The sequence below is a fragment of the Polypterus senegalus genome, chromosome 12 (genome assembly GCF_016835505.1).
Source record: "Polypterus senegalus isolate Bchr_013 chromosome 12, ASM1683550v1, whole genome shotgun sequence".
Lineage (NCBI taxonomy): Eukaryota > Metazoa > Chordata > Cladistia > Polypteriformes > Polypteridae > Polypterus > Polypterus senegalus.
In genome coordinates, this window is record NC_053165.1 from 155,679,216 (window position 1) to 155,703,402 (window position 24,187).

At 36.6% G+C, this 24,187-nt stretch overlaps 1 protein-coding gene across 2 annotated transcripts; it reads left to right on the plus strand.

Annotated features, from left to right (window-relative positions):
• The first annotated feature begins 204 nt into the window (after positions 1-204).
• LOC120539982 (epoxide hydrolase 4) lies at positions 205-23,170 on the plus strand. Of its 2 annotated transcripts, none has more exons than XM_039770394.1 (7): positions 205-1,060; positions 1,716-1,801; positions 4,112-4,269; positions 6,735-6,863; positions 8,265-8,368; positions 18,238-18,386; positions 21,846-23,170. In XM_039770394.1, the coding sequence occupies exons 1-7, from the start codon at positions 818-820 to the stop codon at positions 22,063-22,065; spliced, it is 1,089 nt and encodes a 362-aa protein (XP_039626328.1). In that variant the 5' UTR covers positions 205-817; the 3' UTR covers positions 22,066-23,170. The 2 variants fall into 2 exon arrangements, with proteins under 2 accessions (XP_039626328.1, XP_039626327.1); XM_039770393.1 differs by having other exon boundaries at positions 210-1,060; positions 21,843-23,170.
• Positions 23,171-24,187: the final 1,017 nt, after the last annotated feature.

A 24,187-nucleotide genomic window follows, 5' to 3' on the forward strand; every position in this document is an offset into this window, starting at 1 on the left:
ACGGTCCTGAATGTTACGCCAGACATACATTGTCTAACGTGTTACGGTAATGCAATTGCTATATTTTTTGACACAGATGGGGTGCCGTACTTTTCGGGTAGCGGCATGTAGTAACCTTTTATCCCGCTGTATTGACTCACGTGTGTGCATTTTAGCCAATTGTAGTGTTCTAACCTCATCACAGCGTCCAATCGCGTGCACGCATTTGGGCGGGTGCCAGTAATGGAATGCGGTCACAGGCGCTGCGTAGTCGGTCCGCAGTGTGCCGAAAGAGGAAGTAGACAAGGGGTGCAGTACTCTGTGTGTGTGTGTGTGTGTGTGTGTCTGTAATTAATTATGACAGGTGTTCTCCTGTAATGGAAGAGATTTTTACCACTGTAAAATGAAACCGTCCCAAACCTAAGACGAAAGTTTTAAATTTTCCACACGGATATTCGTTATTTTCTTTTAGTATGGTTTGAAATTGTTCTCTTTATTCTTGTTTTTAGTTAACGTGTGTACCTTGTACGTCTTCACAGCTGCGGTTTAATCTTTTGGCAGAACAAAACTTTGTAACGACTGGTGTTAGACATGATAGTTTAAGAGAGACAACCCGGCAAGACGTAACACCAGAATAAGACCATTAATATTAAACAGATCGCTTTCGAAGTTTCATTTTTCGTGTTTAGCGCTTTCAGACTACGCGTTTTAGCGCCATCTAGCGGTTTTTTATGTTTTACATTTTTTTACGTTAAAACTTTGTATTGGCAAAATTAAAAAGTACATACAGTACATATTTTAGGGGGTATAAGGGGAGACACCTCCGCCTTCAGCCGCAATGTTTCGTCTATTCGCGGCGCTCTTGCTGCTGCCTACACGTGTGGCCCTTCGGCTCGTGTCTTGGTCCTACTGGTCCGTAACGTACGGTACCTGTAGCATCACCTCATGCATGGTGCTCGTGGGTATGGTGTGGAGAACAGTGTTTAACCCCCGGAAAACGCTGTACTGGAGAGTAAGACGCAAACCCCCTGCCTGCCTGGAAGATCCTTCGCTGGGATCGCATTATTACATCCGAATGAAGGTAAGAAGTAGATCACGACAAAAAAAAAAAAGTGCTTTGACATTTTTGATTTTCCCAGTATTTTAAGTGTAAATGTGCGTATGTATAATTTTATTATGCAAGTGAAAAATTATAATCATTGCACGTACTGAAATCTACTACTGTACTTTGGAAGGGCACGCTAGTCTTAAGTATTTTACTGCTTTTGGATTTACTTCAAGCCACACTGCGAGTCGCATCACGAGACAGCGAATCAGTGGGGTTACAGTACAGCACTCCGGAGCTATGAGGCTTGTTTTAGCACTTTTCTAATAACTCTAAACGTCGTGTTTAAAGAAGTAGGAATCTGGCTGTCTTGTTATTGCTGACATTCTTGAAATGTGGAAAGAAATCCGTTTTGCATGAAAATCATCTTGGGGCTGGTGTGATTTATTTAAAATAACATGAGAGTTGAATCATTGCCAAGCATTCACTGTATGTCTGAGAGAGAGAGTCCTATAAAGCAGTCAGGGTAGCCATCTATATAATGGTCATATATAACATTTTTCTTTTTTTTTTTTTTTTTTTTTTTGTAAATAATGGTCATATATAACATTTTTCTTTTCTTTTTTTTTTTTTGTAAATTTTCTTGGACATGTGAAGCAACTTGCCTGATTATTTATGTCCCTGCTTTCAGAACTCTGGGCTGCGCTTCCATTACGTGACGGCTGGGGACAGAGGCCGACCTCTCATGCTCTTCCTTCATGGATTCCTGGAGATGTGGTAATAGCTGAGTTTGGTTTACTAATTCAGAGCCTGAGAGAGAGAGACTCTGCTTATCATGCTGCAAAGTTCATCCGCCCTGAAGCTTCACCTTTGTAACTCCTAAATAGTCCGAATGTGGTGTTGAATATGTCACACTACATCCCAGGTGTGTAATCGAGATGGAGTTGTGTAGCACTTGCACTGTCCGTTGAGAAGTGCTATAGAAGTTGCTCATTAGCATTTCTTTTCCTTTCTCCTCGCATTTTTATCTGATTGACTTTAAAGTTTTCTAGGGAAGAATGTGTTGTGGTAAATAGCAGCTGTGTTTTATATCCCAGTAAACCAGGGTTACATTTTTGGCCATATCATTTTGCTTTGTGGAGTTTGTACTTGTGGTGTGATTGAGGGGTTTCCCTGTATCCATTAAACAGTGCATGCTCACAGGGAATGTCTGTGTCACTGTTCATGTGAAGTTTGTATGCTCTCCTATGTCTTAATGAGTTTAATCGGTTTGCTTCAGTTCCAGAGAGCATCCCAGAGATGTTTACATGGTAACTCTGAATTGACCTGCCTGTGCTACAATTGGAAAACCAAAAGAAATGTAACCAATTGTATCTGAAATGTTTTAAGTCGCTTTGGATGAAGGCGTCACCCAAATAAGCAACTGTAAATGGGCCCAATGTAAGGGCATGCGAGTAACTACTTTCTTGTCCAAGATTGGTCCCTGACATGCACCCTGGCACCACAGTCCTTATAGTGGAGGGAAAAAAGTGAATTGGTGGTATTTAAAATGTTGTTTATTTATACTAATTAAGAGGCACATTATACATTTTTACAGTATTCTTAATTGGGCATGGCTATAGTAGTTCAACTGAACCATCTCATTAAAGACTCCTGCTGCAATACTTTCAAACAATGGAAGCATCTGATCAATTTGAAACATAAATATACATTTGACAAACTAGTTATTTAAAACCTTTGAAAAGTATAATGCATTTGAGCACATTGACTTTCATTACATTTGGGGATGAGCAATTGTAGATACTAAGAACAAGTTGTTAAAAATGTCCATATGGTTGACTATAGACGATAGTAGTTCAGTGATGTTTTAGTCACACTGATATGTGTTTATTCAGGATTCAGGCAGTATAGACCATGAACATCCATAAGAATCACAGTTTTTTAAAAAATTAATTTCTGGGCATATACTGTAGCATGTAAAATAACCTGAGGATTCTAATCCAACAACTGACCAAGGTTTTATAGATCATCTAATTTATGTGGTCAATAAAATACATTTAACATCTTCCCAAATTTATATAGCTAAAGTGCTCAACATATATAACAATCCTTGTCAAACAACTTGCAAATAACCCATGAGAGAATGTTATATCTACATCATCATATCAGAATTCACTCTAGGTTTTAATTGTCAGCTAAATAACGGAGACAGCCTCAGAGTCAGAATCATAAAAGTACAAAAAAATGTCATTAAAGGTAACAGCTGCAGCACTCTACAAGAGCAAACATTTGAAACAGCAGATTAATGGTTCACTTTGCAAGTGTCATGGATGAGCATATATTATTGGAGTTAGAAATAATTTTGTTTTTTTGACAGATAATGTTTCTATATTAAATGAATCTGCTGTTAGACCAATGAAGCACAAACAACACTGACATAGATGTTTTTTAGGTCTTTAGTTCAGCTCTTTGAAACTTCTTTTTAATATATCACACTAGGGGGCTTCACTTGCCAAGCCCCCCGGCCTGCGCTACACGCTAGCCACTTCGCGTTTCTGCCACTCGCGTGTGTGCATTTCATTTTGACCAAACAACAAATCTTTTAATTCTCGCGGATACACCTCTTCATTGTGAAGAAACACTACTTTTCTCTGATGGCAACAAATTAGATGATCTACAAGTCTCCAACTTAAAGTTTATTTAATCTCTTTACGCTGTTCTGTTATTTCACCAAGTAATAATTTCCGTTTGTTTGCACTAATGCAATCTTTACTATCGTTTTTTTGAGACTTTCGAATTTTAGTGCTTTCATTATCTCTAACCTGCTCTGCATGTGTATCGCCCCAACGTTTTTGAATTCTTTACGATGTTCTACTTTGTCATCTACTCTTTTTGTCTTTTATTTCTGGCCACGGGTGTGGTTAAATCTCTTGGCACAAAGTCTCGTCTCGCAGGACATGAAAGTATCTCTCTGAAAAAATCACATCTCATCCCAGGCTAAAAAGTCTTGTCTCGTCCCAGGATTTTTGAAATTATAATATAGAGATATATAATGTATATAAACACACATTGATTGTTTGTATACAGGTATTCATGGCGATATCAGCTTCGGGAGTTCAAGAATGAGTATTGTGCTGTGGCAATAGACCTCCGTGGATGTGGCGACTCTGACTGCCCCCGGAGGAGGGAGGACTACAAACTGGGTAATCTTCTGGAAGATGTGAAGGATATCATCCACACCCTTGGTAAGTCCATTTGTATATCAGGAGTCCACTTAGGTCAAAGCTAGGCTAGAGGAATATTACAAATTAGACAAAATGTGTTTGGGGTTCTTCCAGATGGGTTTAAGGTGGAGAAAGACAAACAAATTGTGATTGCATTCACTACACTTTTGGTACGCAGACTTGTTCTGATAAACTGGTAGAACCCAAACTCTCCTCTTTTAAGTCAGTGGGAAACAGATGTGTTATACTATTTGAAATTGGAAAAAATCAAATACTAGATAGATACAAATATCTATACAGACTTTTTTTAAAACATGGCAGGGTCTAATCAGTAATATTTTAAAATAAGCACAAAAATAAAGCACAGAGAATTGATTAATTTAGGTATGTTTACAGGTCTTAAATTTCACACCGTTTGGCTTGCTCTCTCTTTCTCAGGGGTGGGGATCGATTTGTTCTTAACTGTTTCTTTTTGTAAAAACTTGATTGATTTGTATGGATTGTAATAAAATTAATAAAAAGGGAAAAAAAAATTAGACAAAATGGAAGGAGTCTACAGTGTTAATAATGGGATTTTTGGATTGGGAGAGCTGCACAAAATTTCTGGACCAGTAGGGGGCCAGATTTTATGAATGACAAAAAAACAAATACAACTTTGTGTGTTCACTTTATGATCACTACCATATGTTCAATGCATATATATTGATGGCTCCACAGTAAAGGCTGTTACAAACAAAGTTGAAAAGTGAGCTTGCAGAAAAACAGTATTATGTAAATAAAAAAATAAACTGAGCTTAAACAACTATCATCAAATATGAAAAACATACCAATCTAGATGTTGTTTTTATTTGATTGTTAATGGAAGTTTACTATTATAAAAACAATCTTCTAGAAACATCAGTTTTTGTTACACAAAACATTAACAAACCATAATATGGGTAACAGCATGGTCTGAATGTGAAATTGAATACACAGCTAATTAATCAATAATACGAGTCATTCAGCCATTCAGAAATATTATGCATGTAATGTCTAAACACTAATCTATTAAAGGAAAACAAATGAAGTTGTCTGTGTTGATTCATGAACATCATTTTCACTGTTACTTCCATTCTTACAGTATATGGTGGTCTGATAAGTTTACATTCTTGAAGTGATTTTTATTATACAGGATACTCTGAAAGTCTTGACATGTTTTTCAGTTTTATGTGGCAGTTCATTACTTGCCTTCTATATGGATTCTTGGATGGAAAACAGTCTGGTGAAAATCTTCCAAAATAAGGGGCATTACTTTCATTTTCATGAGCACACACAGTTCTAATGTAATTTAAATGCTTGTTTTAAGAAAATTAGTGCTAATGTTGCACTTCTTTAAAACAATAATACTGTCCTGACATATATTGACTTCTGTCCCACATTGGTAAATAGTATTTACATTTTTTCATGGGCATTGTTGATTTTTAGACTGCACTAATTTCCATAAAGCATTAAAATACAGCAAGTTTGTAATGGGTTAGGGCTCACAAACTATCAAGATAGCCATTTAAGCAAATGTAAATTAAGTGACCAAACTATTTGGTGGATGCACGGTCAAGCAGAAAAGAATGTGCTGTGTGCAGTCTGGTAACAGAAACTTATAAATAAACTGTTTGGCTAAACATATTTATGAAGTACAAGAAAATGATCACAGGCGTCATGCTTATTTTCAGATTCCCAGCAGCCAATAATGATGTTTAACTCCAAAAGATTATTTGTGCATGCAAGTGCAGATTATTGAATATCAGGTTTCCAGCTTAATCACCTTAACCTGATTATATGTGTGCATGTAAATGTGCCCAGTATCAAAGAGGGAGGAGAATCAAGAAAATACATGAAATGATCGTGCCAATCATGCATAGAGTTTTCAGTTTTGAGTCTCGTGCAATTGGCTTGCACAGATTAATATTAGAGTATTTTACCTGAATGTTTTAACATTTAATTCAAGAGTCCCAAGAATCATTCATGATCTCAGTCTGTGTAATGGAGGGGTCAAGTTGCCCAGGATGTTGACATGTGACCTCAGTCTTAACAGAGAATTTCTGTTTGTGTCAAAGGAGCTACAGGAATAGACTGAGTGAATAAATAACTGAAAAGGAAAGCTGGTCAGTCTGCCACTGATTCGTGTCTGCATTTGAGCTGATTTCTTAAGAGCTAGTTACCAATGAAAATCGCAGGCCCTTTTGCCCCTGGTACTGAATTTGCCCATCTCAGTGGTGAGCACTGTATCAAACTTGACCTTGGGCAGTTTTGCTTTGTCCCTTTGTAGTGTTCAATTAAAAAATCTGTGTCAGAATGTTTATGTATTTTTTGCTTTTATCATTCTGGTACTTGATGTTAGTCAAGGATGACTTACTGTTGGAAACTGTAGATTGAATTTATCTGATATTTTGAACAATTTGGTTTGATTTTTTTTTGGTCTTTATTTTTTTTTTTCTCCTCTCAATAAGGGTACAGACATTGTGTTCTGGTTGGTCATGACTTTGGTGGGATGCTGGCTTGGCACTTTGCAATAACCTACCCTGAGATGGTTCAGCAGCTCGTCATCATCAATGCTCCACATCCAGCTTTTTGGCAGGGTATGTGCATTGACTTGTTTTGCTGTCAAACGCTTTTTTGCATTCACAGCAGGATACAGCCTAAGTAGTAGCAGTCTTAAGGAGTAATTTTGTAGCAACTATTTTTCTAAGTCACCACCTCAAAATCCTGCGGTTCACTTTATTTACAGTTATTTGCACACAGTACATTTTATTTTTGTCCTAAACTGCTTTTTAAATTGGTGTTGAGTTTCTGTGTTTGTAAGACACTTTTTTGGTGGTTTCATCAATTTATTAAATACATTTTCTTCAATATAGTACAAGATTGCGGGGTGCCATAGCTTTTCCCTGTAGCTTTGGGTGCAATTCTATAGCAAGTTTGTGATTCCAGTTCATCCCATGGCACACCCTTCATCATTTATATCAGACCAATTTTAAATTGTCAGTTAAGCTAAAGCTCTTTTTAGAGGCATGTCCTTGTTAATTTGTCAACAGCAGGACTCCTGTGCTCAAAGTATCTAGAAGGTTTGTTTTTGGGCGCAAAACCTGTCTTACACTTGTTCTGTGTTTCTGTATATGTTGCACTGCGGCTCTGGGGAATATTAGTTTGTGCCACTGCATGCTGCAATACTGTGTGTGATGGTATGGCAATGAACTCACTTATTTAATTCTCACTTTGATTTCATATTGGTCCAGAGACCTTTCCTTCATTCTTGCCTCTTTTAAAGTAAACCGTATTCTTCAGGCATTGCTTTAGAAATCCCAAGTATCAGCACCCAATTCAGAATTCTGCAAAGACTACTGTAAGCTTCCTCTGATGAGCCTCTCCCTAAACATCTTTGCAAGTTATGCCCCCATGGTTTACCTACCACTTTTCTTCACATGTTCTGCCATGGTCTTCCTTTGTTTTCTATTTGTACCCACATATGCCACTTACTATCATTTTCTTTCTTTCTTGAAGCATTCCACTTTAACCTAAGAACTTTTTTAGCCTCTTTGTGTCTGCTTTTTACCACTCAACATACATTTTTCTGTTTTGGTACTCTTTCAGTAAACTTAACTGTTGCCTCCTACTGGAGGGAACCTAAACATCTACTGTGGACAGTTGGTAGTCTTCCTTCTCTAATTTAATCCACATTGAAATATCTGCATCACTGATTAATGGTACTTCCAGCGATTCAGTTGAAACTTGGCCTACTGCTGCTAAGTTGTTTATTTTCTGATTTGCTGTACACTTTGGACCTGGGAAGATAGGGTGGGTTGGATTGCTTTATTATTATGGTTACTTGTACTGAATCTCATGTAATTTTGTTTTTGATTTAATAAAACAAGTCCTTGCACAAATACTTAGCCCTAACCTGAAAAGGGTAGGGAAAGACTTGAGGCAGTTAGGACCACAGTACTGCAACCAGTTGTGTCATCTGTTTGCTGTTTTTCTTACAGAATATATTTTTCGCCATCCTACTCAACTGATGAAGTCAAGCTTTGCTTTCTTCTTCCAGATTCCTTTTTTGCCAGAGGTGGTGATGACACTTGAGGACTTTAGGGTGAGTATTAATGCAAAGATATCATATTTAAGAAAATTTGTCTCAGTATTTATAGTGTTTCTACTGCTGATTGTGTAATATTTTTTATTTGTAAAAATCCTTCCTTTAAGCTTTTTTTCAGCATTCAGATCCTCTTATGTTATTTGCAAGACTTCATAACATAAACAGTCTTAGAAATATCCAATCCATCTTTGAAACAGTGATCAGTATGGGGCGAGGCACGACCTCTTATCTAGTGTAGCATAAGCCTTAATTATTAATAGTGTGATTGATTTTCTTGTTATATCATCAAGCCATAGGTTGAGGATTCCTTTCATTTTCACTAGTGACTTTGCAGCTTTTGGTTTTTCAATATGAAATCTTCCTCAGATTTTCTTTTTTATATGCATAGCAAACCTTGGACTCATTCACACCATACAGTGGGTACGGAAAGTATTCAGACCCCCTTCAATTTTTCACTCTTTGTTATATTGCAGCCATTTGCTAAAATCATTTAAATTATTTTTTCCCTCATTAATGTACACACAGCACCCCATATTGACAGACAAAAAAGAATTTTTGAAATTGTTGCAGATTTATTAAAAAGAAAAACTGAAATATCACATGGTCCTAAGTATTCAGACCCTTTGCTCAGTATTTAGTAGAAGCACCCTTTTGAGCTAATTACAGCCATGAGTCTTCTTGGGAAAGATGCAACAAGTTTTTCACACCTGGATTTGGGGATCCTCTGCCATTCCTCCGTGCAGATCCTCTCCAGTTCTGTCAGGTTGGATGGTAAGCGTTGGTGGACAGCCATTTTTAGGTCTCTCCAGAGATGCTCAATTGGGTTTAAGTCAGGGCTCTGGCTGGGCCATTCAAGAACAGTCACAGAGTTGTTGTGAAGCCACCCCTTCGTTATTTTAGCTGTGTGCTTAGGGTCATTGTCTTGTTGGAAGGTAAACCTTCGGCCCAGTCTCTTGGAGTTTGCTAAAAGACACCTGAAAGACTCTGAGATGGTGAGAAATAAGATTCTCTGGTCTGATGAGACCAAGATAAAACTTTTTGGCCTTAATTCTAAGCGGTATGTGTGGAGACAACCAGGCACTGCTCATCACTTGTCCAATACAGTCCCCACAGTGAAGCATGGCGGTAGCAGCATCATGCTGTGGGGTGTTTTTCAGCTGCAGGGACAGGACGACTGGTTTCAGTCGAGGGAAAGATGAATGCGGCCAAGTACAGGGATATCCTGGACAAAAACCTTATCCAGAGTGCTAAGGACCTCAGACTGGGCCGAAGGTTTACCTTCCAACAAGACAATGACCCTAAGCACACAGCTAAAATAATGCAGTGGCTTCATAACAACTCTGTGACTGTTCTTGAATGGCCCAGCCAGAGCCCTGACTTAAACCCAATTGAGCATCTCTGGAGAGACCTCAAAATGGCTGTCCACCAACGTTTACCATCCAACCTGACAGAACTGGAGAGGATCTGCAAGGAGGAATGGCAGAGGATCCCCAAATCCAGGTGTGAAAAACTTGTTGCATCTTTCTCAAGAAGCCTCATGGCTGTATTAGCTCAAAAGGGTGCTTCTACTAAATACTGAGCAAAGAGTCTGAATACTTAGGACCATGTGGTATTTCAGTTTTTCTTTTTAATAAATGTGCAACAATTTCAGAAATTCTTTTTTTTGTCTGTCAATATGGGGTGCTGTGTGTACATTAATGAGGACAAAAATTAATTTAACTGATTTTAGCAAATGGCTGCAATATAACAAAGAGTGAAAAATTGAAGGGGGTCTGAATACTTTCCGTACCTACTGTATCTGTGACCCACAGATGCAAAGGGATGTTGTTCTTTTATCACATCCAGAATTGACATTTTCTTACCCAAAGTCATCAGTTTTCTGCTTATTTTAGATGCAGGTTCACATGCACAGGAACTGGGAAAATGGTTATGCCCCAGACTAATAAAAGTTGGAGTCTGTTGTATTGCTGAAACAGTATAAAATACACAGTGATACAAAATAAAATAATGCATATAGCTAAAGAGTTAATAATGTTTGTTTAACTCTGTTATATAATGAAGAAATTCTGATTACAGGCTGTTCTGGGAATTCAGAATTGTGATTCATAGGTAGATTAAATGAATGAATGAATATTAATGAGCCTAATAACATTACTAAATACTGATCAGAAGCTTTCAGTGCTATGTATTGTAGTAGGAAGTCACACCTAACATGAACATCATCCAGAGTTGCTTTAGGAGTGGATCTCTAATGTAGTGTTACTATCCCAGGTAGCCTTGTGGTGTAAATGTCAATTTGCTTGGCAAGTATGTTTTTAAGTGTGATTCTAATTGCTTGTTTTCACCCAGCCTCTTTCCTGATTTTGCCTCTTTATCACCCATTCTGTCTATTTTCTAAACCATAATAATTGTGTTTGTCTAACAAATGCAGGATATGGCATTTTCAACACTCTAAAGCACTGAACTTCACTGAATCTCTTGGATTTTCTTGTTAACATTGAGCTGGCTTAATTATTTCCATTTCACAAATGTGCCTGATCCTGTACAGTATATTGCTGACTTTTAAAGCCGGTTAGAAAATAAGGAATGGTATATAAGCATGTCAAACAGCCAGTCCACTCTTGCTTACCCAACATCACTACTGCCTATACCTGGAGGGCCATGTGAACTAAATACACATAAGGTTTATTCCAAAGAAATCCCTTTTGCAAAATTGGTTGCCGTGAAAATCTATAATCACTATGGCTTTCTAGAACCACACATACTTTTGGCATTGAATTTTGAAGTACCATGGCAAATGACATCTTATTAGTAGAACTGACAAACCCATGAATGGTATTTCTCAGTCAGTCAATAGTGTGTTGACATTTAAAAAATAAAAGTACAGTAATAGGAATGTCAATGCATGATTCTTTACTGTTGCAATACTCTCTTTCTTCCACTAGGAAGCAGTGGTTCTGCATAACACTTTGCAGTAATTGTTGCTGTACTCTGTTGCTTTTCACTTATTGTCATAAGAATTCCTCTAGCTTACAGCATTTTGAGTTGTGTGGCTGTAATACAGTACATTAGATCTTCCTGTGTTCTCGGGTCACTAAATGTGTGCAATCTCTCCATCATGTGTTGCTTTTTTTTTCTTAGAACCACATCATATCTGTTTTAGTGTAAAAAAAATAATCAATATGTTCAACTCCATACAACTGAGAATGATAGAAAGGTGTAAAAAAAATAATCAATATGTTCAACTCCATACAACTGAGAATGATAGAAAGGAACTAGCATGTAGAGAAAGCTGTTTGATTAGACCAAATTGCCAAATTTAGTGGCATAAACAGAACACATTTTTTGTAGTGTGTGTTTGATTAAAAAAATGAATGTGAATGAATCATTCCAATACCATTTTGCTTATATAATTTTAAACTAAGATTTATAGGTCAATTGACTACATGTGTTTTTTTCCCCCTCCATTATAGTTGCAGGTAGGTTAAGCAGATTGTGAGAAGACTTGCATGGTGGGCACTTACAGTATTTGGCAGACTTATTGTTTAAAGTGCATGGCAGTATCCAGCACAGTATAGTGTTTAGCGGTGCTGCCTTAGCACTTTAGGAAACAGTTCAAATCCCAATCCAGACACTGTCTATTTGTAGATGATTCACACTAAACATAATGTTCTCAGACTTGCTTAATCCGATTTACATTTGCAGAGATATCACAGCACTGAGCACAAGGCAGGAAACGGCACTGGACAAGGCACCAGTCCATCACATGGCCCACTCACATGCACACTAGTACTCGCATACCCAACAGCACACTACCCATTGCACCACACCAGTATACAAACTACAGGCTTGTTGGCACAGGCTCATTCTGCACTGGCATTATTCCTTAGGGTAATATCTTTATCTTGGTAGTAATTTTTAGGTGGTTATGTAGCCCCTTTGGGACAGACAGTGGTGCATTAGGTGGTCCTGCTGCCTTGTAGCTACAGGAGATTAGGTCTGAATCCTCACTTTGGAACTGTCTGTGTTCGTCCTGCTGTGCAGTGCTGTCAGGATAGGCTCTGGTGGCTGAATTAGATTAACCAAATATGAGAATTAATAAATAAAAGCTTTTTATTTAACTAACTTGTATCCAAGCACCCTGAGTGAGAAGCACATAATGGGATTAGTTTCCCATATCCCTACATTTGAAACACTGAAGAGTTAAATAACCTGCTCCAGTTCATACAGCTGTACAAGTACAGCAGTTTTATATGTTGTCCCTCTATAGTGATGATATCAAGGTTCTTTATGTTTATAGTACATACAGTTGTATGAAAAAGTTTGGGAACCCCTCTTAATTCTTTGGGGTTTTGTTTATCATTGGCTGAGCTTTCAAAGTAGCAACTTCCTTGTAATATATTACATGCCTTATGGAAACAGTAGTGGTTCAGCAGTGACATTAAGTTTATTGGATTAACAGAAAGTATGCAATATGTATCATAACAAAATTAGACAGGTCCATAAATTTTGGCACCCCAACAGAGATATTACTTCAATACTTAGTTGAGCCTCCTTTTGCAAAACTAACAGCCTCTACAGTAGATGCCTCCTATAGCCTATGATGAGTGTCTGGATTCTGGGTGGAGGTATTTCTGACTATTCTTCCATACAAAATCTCTCCAGTTCAGTACAATTTGATGGCTGCCGAGCATGGACAGCCTGCTTCAAATCATCCCATAGATTTTCGGTGATATTCAAGTCAGGGGACTATGACGACCATTCCAGAACATTGTACTTCTCCCTCTGCATGAATACCTTTGTAGATTTCGAACTGTGTTTTGGGTCATTGTCTTGTTGGAATATCCAACCCCTGCATAACTTCAACTTTGTGACTGATGCTTGAACATTATCCTGAAGAATTTATTGATATTGGGTTGAATTCATCTGACCCTTGACTTTAACAAGGGCCCCAGTCCCTGAACTAGCCACACAGCATGATGGGACCTGCATCAAATTTGACAGTAGGTAGCAGGTGTTTTTCTTGGAATGCGGTTTTCTTCCGCCACGCAAAGCGGTTTTTGTTATGACCAAATAACTCCATTTTTGTCTCATCAGTCCAAAGCAAATTTAATCTGGCTTGTCTAAATGAGCATTTACATACAACAAGCAACTGGCGTAAGTGCAGAAAGGGCTTCTTTCTCATCACCCTACCATACAGATGTTCTTTGTGCAAAATGTGCTGAATTGTAGAACGATGTACAGATACACCATCTGCAGCGAGATGTTCTTGCAGGTTTTTGGAGATGATCTGTGTGTTGTCTGTAACCATTCTCACAATCCTCCGCATATGCTGCTCCTGTATTTTTCTTGGCCTGCCAGACCTGGGTTGGTTTAACAGCAACTGTGCCTGTGGCCTTTCATTTCCTAATTCCATTCCTTACAGTTGAGACTGACAGTTTAAACCTCTGAGATGGCTTTTTGTAGCCTTCCCCTAAACCATGATACTGAACAATCTTTGCTTTCAAAGATCGAGCATCCCATGCTGTCACTCTTCAGAGGAGAGTCAAAGGGGAACACAACTTGCAATTGATCACCTTAAATACCTTTTCTCATGATTGGACACTCCTGTCTATGAAGTTCAAGGCTTAACAAGCTAATTCAACCAATTTGGTGTTGCAAGTAATCAGTATTAAGCAGTTACATGCATTCAAATCAGCAAAATTACAAGGGGACCCAAAGTTTTGCATAGCCAGTTTTTCACATTTTATTTAATTTCATACAACTAAATACTGCTTCACTAAAAATCTTTGTTCGGAAAACACCCCAGTATTCAGATGTTCCTTGGAAATGAAAGACATACCACTGTTATTTTTTTTTGTTGAAAGTAAAGTAAATTATTGTGCATGCTGAGAGGTGTTCCCAGACTTTTTCATATAACTGTATGACTTGATGTACTTATAATATAAACAATGGTAGGGTAAATTATGGTAGCTCATGTGTTTTGTCCTCTGTTTGCTGGTGTTTTTTTTATTTTATTAGTGAAATGCACAGTTTGTGCTTCTAGGGTAGTGGTTAAGATCACCTAGCTTTTCTTTTGATTTCGGGGAAACACATGTTCAATGTGTCTTGACCAGTCCAAAGAGTAACAGGTGGAGACTGAACCATGAGATGTGTGTTTCACAGTCCAAAGTTGTAGCCACAGTAGGACCTGCTGTCTTCTACTGGTCAAGCATTCAGACTTTCTAGGCATTATGATGTAGTGTCTAGAACAGTGGATTTGAAAAGATGAGAGTACTGGTTCATTTGCATCCTCTAACACCATGAGCTGGTTTATTAACTACCTGTGCTCCAGTTGTGAAATATATGTTTAAAATGTCTTTTATTGTGAAAGTTACTTGTAAAGATGTCTGCCAGATTAGAAGTAATAATAAGCAATTATGTGTCTGTCCTCAAAAACCACACAGTGGTCGAGATCGAATTGAAGTTTGCTTATATTTTTTTTTCTGACATTCCTTTGATGTTTCAATTACATACCTGTTAGACCTACTCTAAGGCATTTATCTTCAAAGTAACAATTTTATATAACTGCCTTTCCCAAGGTTTCTTCCATTTTGTTTTCCCTACAAGGGTGTTTTTGGGAGTTTTTTCTTGTCTTCTTAGACAGTCAAGGCTGGGGAGCTGTCAAAAGGTAGTACCTGTTAAAGCCCATTGTGGCACTTCTTGTGTGATTTTGGGCTGTACAAAAAATGTATTGTATAGCCATTGAGTCTGGAGATACATGAACCAATGTTCAATGAAGTGCTTTAAAAACATGATATTGCCAAATGTGGCTATTAATGCAGTCTACACTACAGAGATACTATTAGAAGGCTGTCTATTACCAAGTCATGGCATTCACCTCTTACCATATATGTTGTAACTTTCCTTGCCCCATACTTTCAGGCCAGTCGATGAGTGGTGTTCTTTGTCTTCTACGCTTATATAAGGCAAAACAGACAGCATGTTCATCCATCACCTATAAGTGTATAAGATTGTACAAATTAATCATCTGGCTTTTACTTTGAGCAGACATGGGCCAGGAAAACACTGCACAATGTAAAGCAGAATCTGTGCTTTGTAGCCCTCAACTAGTTAACTGCAGTTTCGTGACTTAAAATGCTTGGACACTTAAGTGTTTACATAAAGCACTTCCACATAAAAATTACTTCCTCTTCACTCCGGATTTCTTTTGAATAGTCATGTATCATCTGATAAAGTGCCCAAGTATGCTATCTGCCCCTCTCTGAAGTTAGCAAATTTTTCTGTAGCATCCCTTTTTTTAACTTGTAGATTATATGCAGAGGTGCTTCCACCAGCAGCTTCCAGTATTGAACAATTCACATAGATGATAGTAGCCAGGAATACCTCAGACCTTTTTAATTACACCCATTCTTGAGTCTAGTTTTAGAATTCTGTTTTAGTAGGGCTATTGTTCTGTAGACGTTCTTAAAGGTGTCTGTGTGGAAGAAATTGAACTATAAATCTCAGAACTGCAGTTTAGTCCTCACTATTGACCTAGAATTTGAACCTTAGGTATCAAAAACAAATCATTGCACAAATGCTTAGCCCCACATATTTAAACAATGTTTTAACTTTTTTAAAAGTGTGATTTTTAAATTAAGTGTCTGCTACATAAGTAAATGTTATGGTTTTACTCTGTAAGTACCTGTTCCTCACATGGCTGGCCCCTGGGTAAATGGGTCATTTTTATAGTAAACTGTGCTTTCTTAAACTAAGATAAATATATATGGCCTGCTTCGTAAAAATGACTTAATTACTATTAGGGCTGCAACTAATGATTATTTTGGTAGTCGACTAAATCGTTCAATTTATCGATTTATTTTTTGATTAGTCATGATTATTTCATGCCTGACTATTTTTTGATGCCTGCAACTTGTTGCACATCCTGTTCTGGGCTCCAGTGCATGTCTTACCTCATCTGCTCACGTCTGTCAACTTGTGAATGTCATCCTTATGTCTCCGTATTAACACGATAAAAATGAATAATAATCAAATTAAAATAAACAGTGAAACATATGAATTTGAAAATAATCAGATGTTTTAATATTAGTGTGACCATCACAATAAAAAAAAATACATTTAACAATACAAACTAAAGTGCATGTAATCTTTAAACAAAAAAAGTGCATTTAACTTAACCAAAAATTGCCTTGTTAAAACTGAAACTTTTTCATATTTTAGTAATAAATGACAAAATATAGACAAACTATATAATGTGTAAAGCCTGAAGTGCAAAGATCAAAGAAACACTTTCACAAAAGGTTCAAGGACGTTACAATAGCTTCCATGGTGCAGCGGTAGGAATTGCTGACATATAATCAAGAGTCCCCCGGTTCGATCCTGACTGCCTCGTATATTTGCCGTTTTGAGTAGTGAGTTGCTCTTATTGTTAATATTATACAATAAGCACATATATTTGATTTGCGTCTAACAGCCACTGTATTAAATGTATAGTACTTGTAAAAGTTACCCTTTTTTTTTTTTTCACTTTTATTCTCTCAGTCACGATCACGATACATACTACCGCCCCCCAGGGATCTGACACTGTTACTTTTTATTTGAAACTGGAAATAACTGTAGATGTGAGTGGTGTTTTGAGGTAATCAGACTGGAAATTCTCTGATCTGGATGGATAAAAGCTGACACACAAGCGTTGGCGAATCTGCCTTATTCATATCTCATTGTCACTTGATTGTCTTTTTATTCAACTTTGAGTGTTCCCACTTACGCTGAATTAGTATGCGCCTTAAGGCCCGTGATGTCAAAGCCATACTGACAAAAAATTACATTATTCATATTCATTCGCGTACCTTCTTGCGGTTGTAATCAATGACCGCGTTTCCCCCAACGATCTCGCCCAGTCTGCACAGGACTCCAGGACATGCAGAGGAAAGAATGTTCCTCTGCAAGGTGAGCCATGAACACTCTTTTTTTCTCAGTGGACTGCGTACATGCCTTGCACAGTACATGTGCTTTGATCGCCGCCAGGTCAAGCTTGTTATAGCACAAGCAACCAGCCACCTGCGTGCTGCTGCTAGCACTGAATAAGCTCATATCTTCTGTTGTCTGTGTGCAGCACTGGGGGGAAAAAAAAGAAAGAGACAAATATATGTGACATTTTGAAGAAATCATTGTATGACCTGAATAGTACCAATCAGAAAACATCACACTAATGCAATACTATTTGAAAACAAACAGATTGGGTGTAAATTTGTTACTTGTAAAAGTTAGCTTTTTTTTACTTTTATTTGCTCAGTCTCGTTCACGCTCTCTCTCCCCTCCTGATCTGACCCTAACTAACTAACAGCACCAGCATAAATTCAAGAGGCAGCAGCATCAAATCTCCAGGATGCTTTCATTTTAGATGCTCATGCACCATTAATGTGCTGCCTTGACAAGAAAGCTCTGCTTTACATAATCTGCATTCAATTTTTTTTTTCTTTTTCAGTGAAGTGCCTCCCTCACTTTAGAAAGTTTCTATCTGAATTTTTTCCATCTCCTTCCCCCTACTCTATCCGACTCTACATTCGTCTTCTCCTCAGACATTCTTCTTCGTTGGTAGGACTGTGTGCAGTCTTGGCAAACAATAACAAACGATACTGCCCCCAGATGTTTGTGTAGTGCATTGCAGTTACAAAAACCAATGTGGTTCTTTGTGACTGGAACCTCTATTGAAGGTTCTGTTTATGATGTGTCAACAATAAAAAAAAATCAGTGTCGACGATTTTTTGTAGTCAACGTCATCGATTATGTCGACTAATCGTTGCAGCCCTAATTACTATACAACAGACTCCAAATGATGCATTATGTGTTTTCAATTACAGGTAGTAAAAAATTTACTGACTGGGCAGCGATTTGGGATCCAGAACCCATCCAAACGTCTTACTGAGCAGGAAGTTGAGGCATATCTGTATTCACTTTCACAGCAAGGACGGCTCACTGGGCCGCTTAATTATTACCGTAACCTGTTCAGGTAAGTAATGGTGTCCATTACCGCACAACCTCGATGTTTCCATTAGTCTTAGTCTTTTTATCTAAAATAATATGAGAACTCATCAGAATTTGTGATACATAACACTTAAGTAAATCTTCTGGTTGTCTCCTGTAGCATGATGTACTACTTCCACTAAATATACAGGTGATATTTCAACATATGTCATATGTATTCAATGACAAACATAACAGACTACAGTAGATGGGGAGTGCTTGTCACTGTATTTTAACAGCATAAATCCACTGCTCCTGATTATAATTTATCGTCCTCTTCTATCTGATATTCACCCCCCATGATTTCCATCTGCAGTTATTATGCCAAATATTCAGAGTAGTTCATCTGAGATATATAAAATATTATCTTGAGTAAAAAACTGTATTCATCACTGCTTCTCTGTACAGTTTACCATTTCCCTCAGAGCAGGGATGCCTGTAGAAAATCATAAATAGTTACTGAAAATATTGGAGAAACAGCAACTATACTACTTTAGTTATGTAGCTGTGTATCTCCATTATCCAGTAAATCCCATTGCAAATAGTGCATGGCATTTTATGCATGGCAAAGGAATTACTGTGTAACAGTAACTTGTTTCAGAGATGACATGCTCCATTGGAATCATTGAAATTCTCATGCTTTATATATACACAAATGTGTGTGTATAAAATATAATATAAATATATAATATAAAAATGTGTGTGTGTGTGTAAATAAATGTTTTTAATTATACTGTTTAAAGGAAAATGTACATCAGAATTGAGTTACTAATATAACCCCTTTTTTGTAACGCTTTCTGCTACTTTACCAGGGGTGCCAATAATTGTGGCAACTATACAACTGTAAACTTGTAAATAATATGTTTGTGTGTTTGATATATATATACTCTTTTCTTCAGACACATAATAGCCTTATTTTAAAAGAATTTGTGAACAAGCATTTAGGGTTAAAATTTTTCAAGAGGTTAGTGAATGAATAGGAAAAGAGAAATCTGATATGTCCAGCGACTGTCATCGTAGTACTCTAGGATTTTTAATGAATATTTCAGGTGTGATTATTGTTGTGTTTCAAACTTTTTACCTTTTCCTACATGACAAAAATCAGATGAATGGATGTAGTTTATATATCTTCTTAACTATTGTAGAACTACTTCAGGTATAACTCTAGAACACTGATACTTGGTGAACAATAAAAAAAAAAAAATCTTAAAGGAGTAATTACCAGAACATGAGCCCACAAGACCTCTTAAATGTGCATATGGCCCAGCAAAACATCCAAGAAATAAAAAGATTTGCCTACAGATGAAGCTGACCACATCAATAACCACAGGAAAAAAAACTGCAGAGCTGTGCGCTGAGAGCTTCTTCCCCAGTATCACCTCTGTCTCCAATGTATCTGTAAAAGTGCAGTTGCTTTAATTATTATCATAATTTGCAAAGTAGGGTCTTGCACTAAAGAAACAAAGAATGTATACCACGCAGGTCAACAGAATGTCTGTACATGACAAGAAAAAAACTCAAAACTTTTTTTTTTTTTTCTTTTGAGAATTTTATTTAGGCACAAAATGATAAGCTAGTGCATGTGGAATTACTACATGAAAACATATAAAACTGTGTGGGTTAACACACACTAAAATGAGCATCAAATTATAAAATAAAATGGAATTCGCTCTTCCATTGAGGCTCTGCACCATACTGGCTATATAACCTAATTTGAAGCACTTTGCTACAGGTCATATTATATTTTTATATTTATATATATTTATTTATTATTTTTTTTTTGCACCAATGAAGGTAGAAGGCAATACTTTATTACTAGTCTAGATTCCAAGTAAGATGTTGGTTTAGTTTCATGAGGGTGTTAAGTATGAATATTATAACTTTTTGTAGGCAATTGCGTTGATTTTAAATCGAGAAAAAAGGCAACAAACATATGAGGAAATCCTCAACAAACACATAAGGAGAAAGGGAAACACCCCCTCCATCACAAAGTCAGGCATACAACACAGAGATAGGTCTGAATTGAAAACTGAATGTAGCACAGGATGTAACAGGACAGGATAAAGAGTTTCTGAATGTTTTGAGAAAGGGCTTTGGAAATGAGCAAAAGAAAAGGGTAGATGAAGTCACTGAAAATTTAGAGCAAAGGTCACAGAATGAAAGGATCCTTGACTCCCCAGCTTTTTATTAAGTATTAGTTTGTAACAAAAGATTTCAAGATTAATGAATGTGTAATATAAAGTGGGCAGGTCATTCTGTTCAACCATCAAACCCCCCACACCCATTCTCTCACTGTTGCATCCAATAGCAAATTAAATGAGAGAATGGTGAGTCAGACTGTGCCACTGTTTTAACTTTTTATGATAAGAAAGCTGAAACATACTGTTTCACTCAAAAGTTCATAGTGTGCCAATGTTACGCCTTAAAAAAAGAATGAAAGGTTTGCCTCATGTTCGTTCTTTTTGTCCGCTGACTTTATCTTTGTATGACATTGGGTGCAATAGAAAACTTGCACAGTGATCCTGCATAAGGACTGTGTTTGCAAATGGCAGTGAGTGCTTTCATAATTCTGAATTTGTTTTGATGATTTGAATTAAGCAATTAAATGTTTTTTTATTATGCAAAGTATATGTTAAAATGAAAACTAACAGTAATTTTTACTTAAGTCTTGCAAAAAATAATCTGCACTAAATAAATTGAACAGCAGAGAGTGTCTCACATTAATAACCTCCTTGGCATTTACCCCTAATATGACTCAAAATTGTATGTAATTATGATTTTATGTAATTATGGGCACATCGGGGTGATGTGTGATCTGCTTTACAGTGTGAATGAAATCTGAATAACTCTCAGGATATTATTTTGCTGCCATTGGATAAAATAACATTATGCTGCAAAAACCATTAATATTTCTATGAATTTTGCATTTTCTGTTACATATAGTAACCTTTTCCTTGTTGAAAAATTAAAAGTTTTTGACTCGTTTTTCTGGGGGTAAACATAATGCTAAGGAGGCTGCTATCAGGAGCAGGTTTGCAGTGATGAAATATTAGCAACATGATTGTATAAAATTTAATGCTGTTGCCTTGCAATTTTAGTATCTTGGGTCATTGTCTGTGGGGAGTTTACACACCCTTCCATTGTTGGTGGATTTTCTTGAGTTATTCTGGTTTCATCCTACCCCCAAAACACAAACATTTTGTGTTCACATGACCTTAAACTGACTGTGACTGTGTGTATGTGTGGGAGAGAGTGTACCCGACGCTGCAGCAGCATCCCATGAAGAGTTGGTTCCTGCCTTTCCCTAATGTTGATGAGATAAACTGAAGCCTGAAATGAAATGACTGAGCTTGGAAAACAAATTAATGAAAAATGTTTTTATTCACTTTCTATTTTACATTTTGTTGGACTAAAAATTATAAAATTTTTTATTTTTTTTCAGTAGTGTACCTGCAAAATGCCAGGATGTGAATGTTCCATGCCTTCTGATCTGGGGTGAAAGGGATATGCTTTTTGGAATGGAGGTTGCCAAATGGTCGGGAGCTTATGTGCGGAACTCCTTCAAGTTTAAAGTATTACCAGGTTCAAGTCGTTTGGTACAGCAAGATTATCCAGATCATGTTAACACACTGGTGAAGACATTTCTTAAGCAAACGTGCAAATAATGCTATTCTGTGCAGTTGTTTGTTTGAATTTGCAGTTTTCTTTGTCCACCTCAAAAATAAGTAGGATTGAAAGGCATTTGAGTACCTTTAAGCAAAAGCTGTATATCTTTGACTGTCATAACTCGTTAAAGTCATATGTGACAATTTAAGATCTTAACTGTCTGTGATGTGGAAGTGCAGATAAGATTTATCAGGGAATAATTTCATTTTATTTTGATTTTCAAGTATTTATTTTATCAGAACAAGTTGACTTTTGAGGCATATAGTTAGGGTTCTTCCTAACTAGGAAGGCTGGTGCTGCTGCTTAATTATTGAAATGCATACAGTTGCTAATTCCAGATGTTGAAGGTTTCAAGACTGTTCCCTTTCCTGTTTAGAGTAGTAAATTACATCAGTACTTGAGGCTGCTGTGCTGTGACTAACAGGAGGTATGTAGTCAAAAATGTACTTGGGTTGGGTTGGGGGTGGGATGTACCGTTTTTAGCCAATAGCCAGTTATTGTTTTGGTGAAAGTCATTGAGCAACTGTCTGAACTTGTCTGAGATTATTAGTAACATTTTATAATCATGTATTTACTGAACTAGACTGAGTAATGTTGGTTCAGTCTGTGAGCATCTGATTAGCACTGAATTACTGGCATATTATTTTACATGCATGAGGTTATTCTTATTATAAATCTGGCTTAATGTATGGTGCTATGGGACTCTTTGTATCCACTTTATATCTCTCAAGCATTTCCATTTCTTTCTTAAAGTAATGGTCAAATAGCATCCACCCAGATATCAACAAAGGTCGATTTTATATACTGATTTATTAAGAGACAAGAAAGTTTATAGGCAACATTTCAATGCAATGCAGTTTGCACATTTTGACAATGAGTTCTTGTATTTTTTCCCACAATTTGCCTCTTACACCCAGAATGTGTGAATGGGGACATTTGATTTGTCTGGAACTAATGTGCATTCTCGGTAACCTGCAGTTTGTCCCCACTGTCCCAGAATAGGCCCTGTCTCTCCAAGATAGAGCATGAATGAATAGACAATATATATGGAATCTATGGAAGCTGCATTATTCTGTCCTGACAGAAAGCAAAAAAAAAAAAAAACAAGTAAACCTAAATCCATGTAGAATGTCATAATAATAGCATTAGACTGATGCGTTTATGAATTAATTATGTTATAGCTGATGTCATCATAGGCTTTTTGTATTCTTGACAAAATTCGTTCTTTTAAAGAGAACCCTTTATTTTGGCTTCATTTCTGATTTTTTTTTTTTTTAAGTTAGAAGGGAAATTGTAATGCTAATAGTATCTCTTTCTAGTATGGTAAAGTTATTTTTTTATAATGGTACTGTTTACAAAAAACAGGTAAATCCTGGATTATGTTTTAAAATTGTTTAGATTATTGAAAAGTATATTGTTTAGTAAGACATGTGCCATAGTATTACATTTGTTCTTTTGAATTAATTATTAAATGAAAATATTATATATATGACAAAAAGGTTTATTATTTATTGTAAACTATATAATTATGAACAGTGTCAAATTTAAATATATTTGTGAAAGTCTGATTTGTTGAATTTTGCAGTTTAAAAAAAATAAAAATGTATTGCAGAAATAATTTTCCTTGTTTATAAACCTGCAGGAAAAGTGACAAGTAAGGGGTCTGTTTTATAGCCAGTCTGCAATAAATGTTAATAGAAATTCCAGAAATCTTCTTTATCTTGTGAGGAAAAATATAGCCTTTGTACCACTTGAAGACTATATACCATCAGATTATATTGGAAATAAGGTGAGATATGGACTTTGCCCTTGACATCCAGGCATTAAGTCTGTATGAGAACAACTGGAATTAGTATGTGAAAAATTAAATATTACAGAAGTGTTATGAAAGGTTGAAGACTGTACTATATTTTATATCAATTAATGATTCTTAAAATTTCTTCTTACTGTAATTCCATTTTGATGTACACAATGAGTGTTTTTACATTGGCATTGTTTTTTTACTTCACTTGCTCTCAGTGATCCACATTTGTTTTGAAGAATTTTAAAACTGCCATGTTTGAAATATAAATAAAAAAAGTTCTTAGACAGTTTGTGCAGCCTAGTCGTTGAAAAACCAAG

What these genes read in the sequence shown, in the direction of transcription:
- LOC120539982 (XM_039770393.1), top strand. Translation starts at nt 818, where the DNA reads ATGTTTCGTCTATTCGCGGCGCTCTTGCTGCTGCCTACACGTGTGGCC. An exon ending in ACATCCAGCTTTTTGGCAGG is followed by an intron (nt 6,864 to 8,264) that starts GTATGTGCATTG and finishes TTTTTCTTACAG; the next exon opens with AATATATTTTTCGCCATCCT. An exon ending in TGACACTTGAGGACTTTAGG is followed by an intron (nt 8,369 to 18,237) that starts GTGAGTATTAAT and finishes TTTCAATTACAG; the next exon opens with GTAGTAAAAAATTTACTGAC.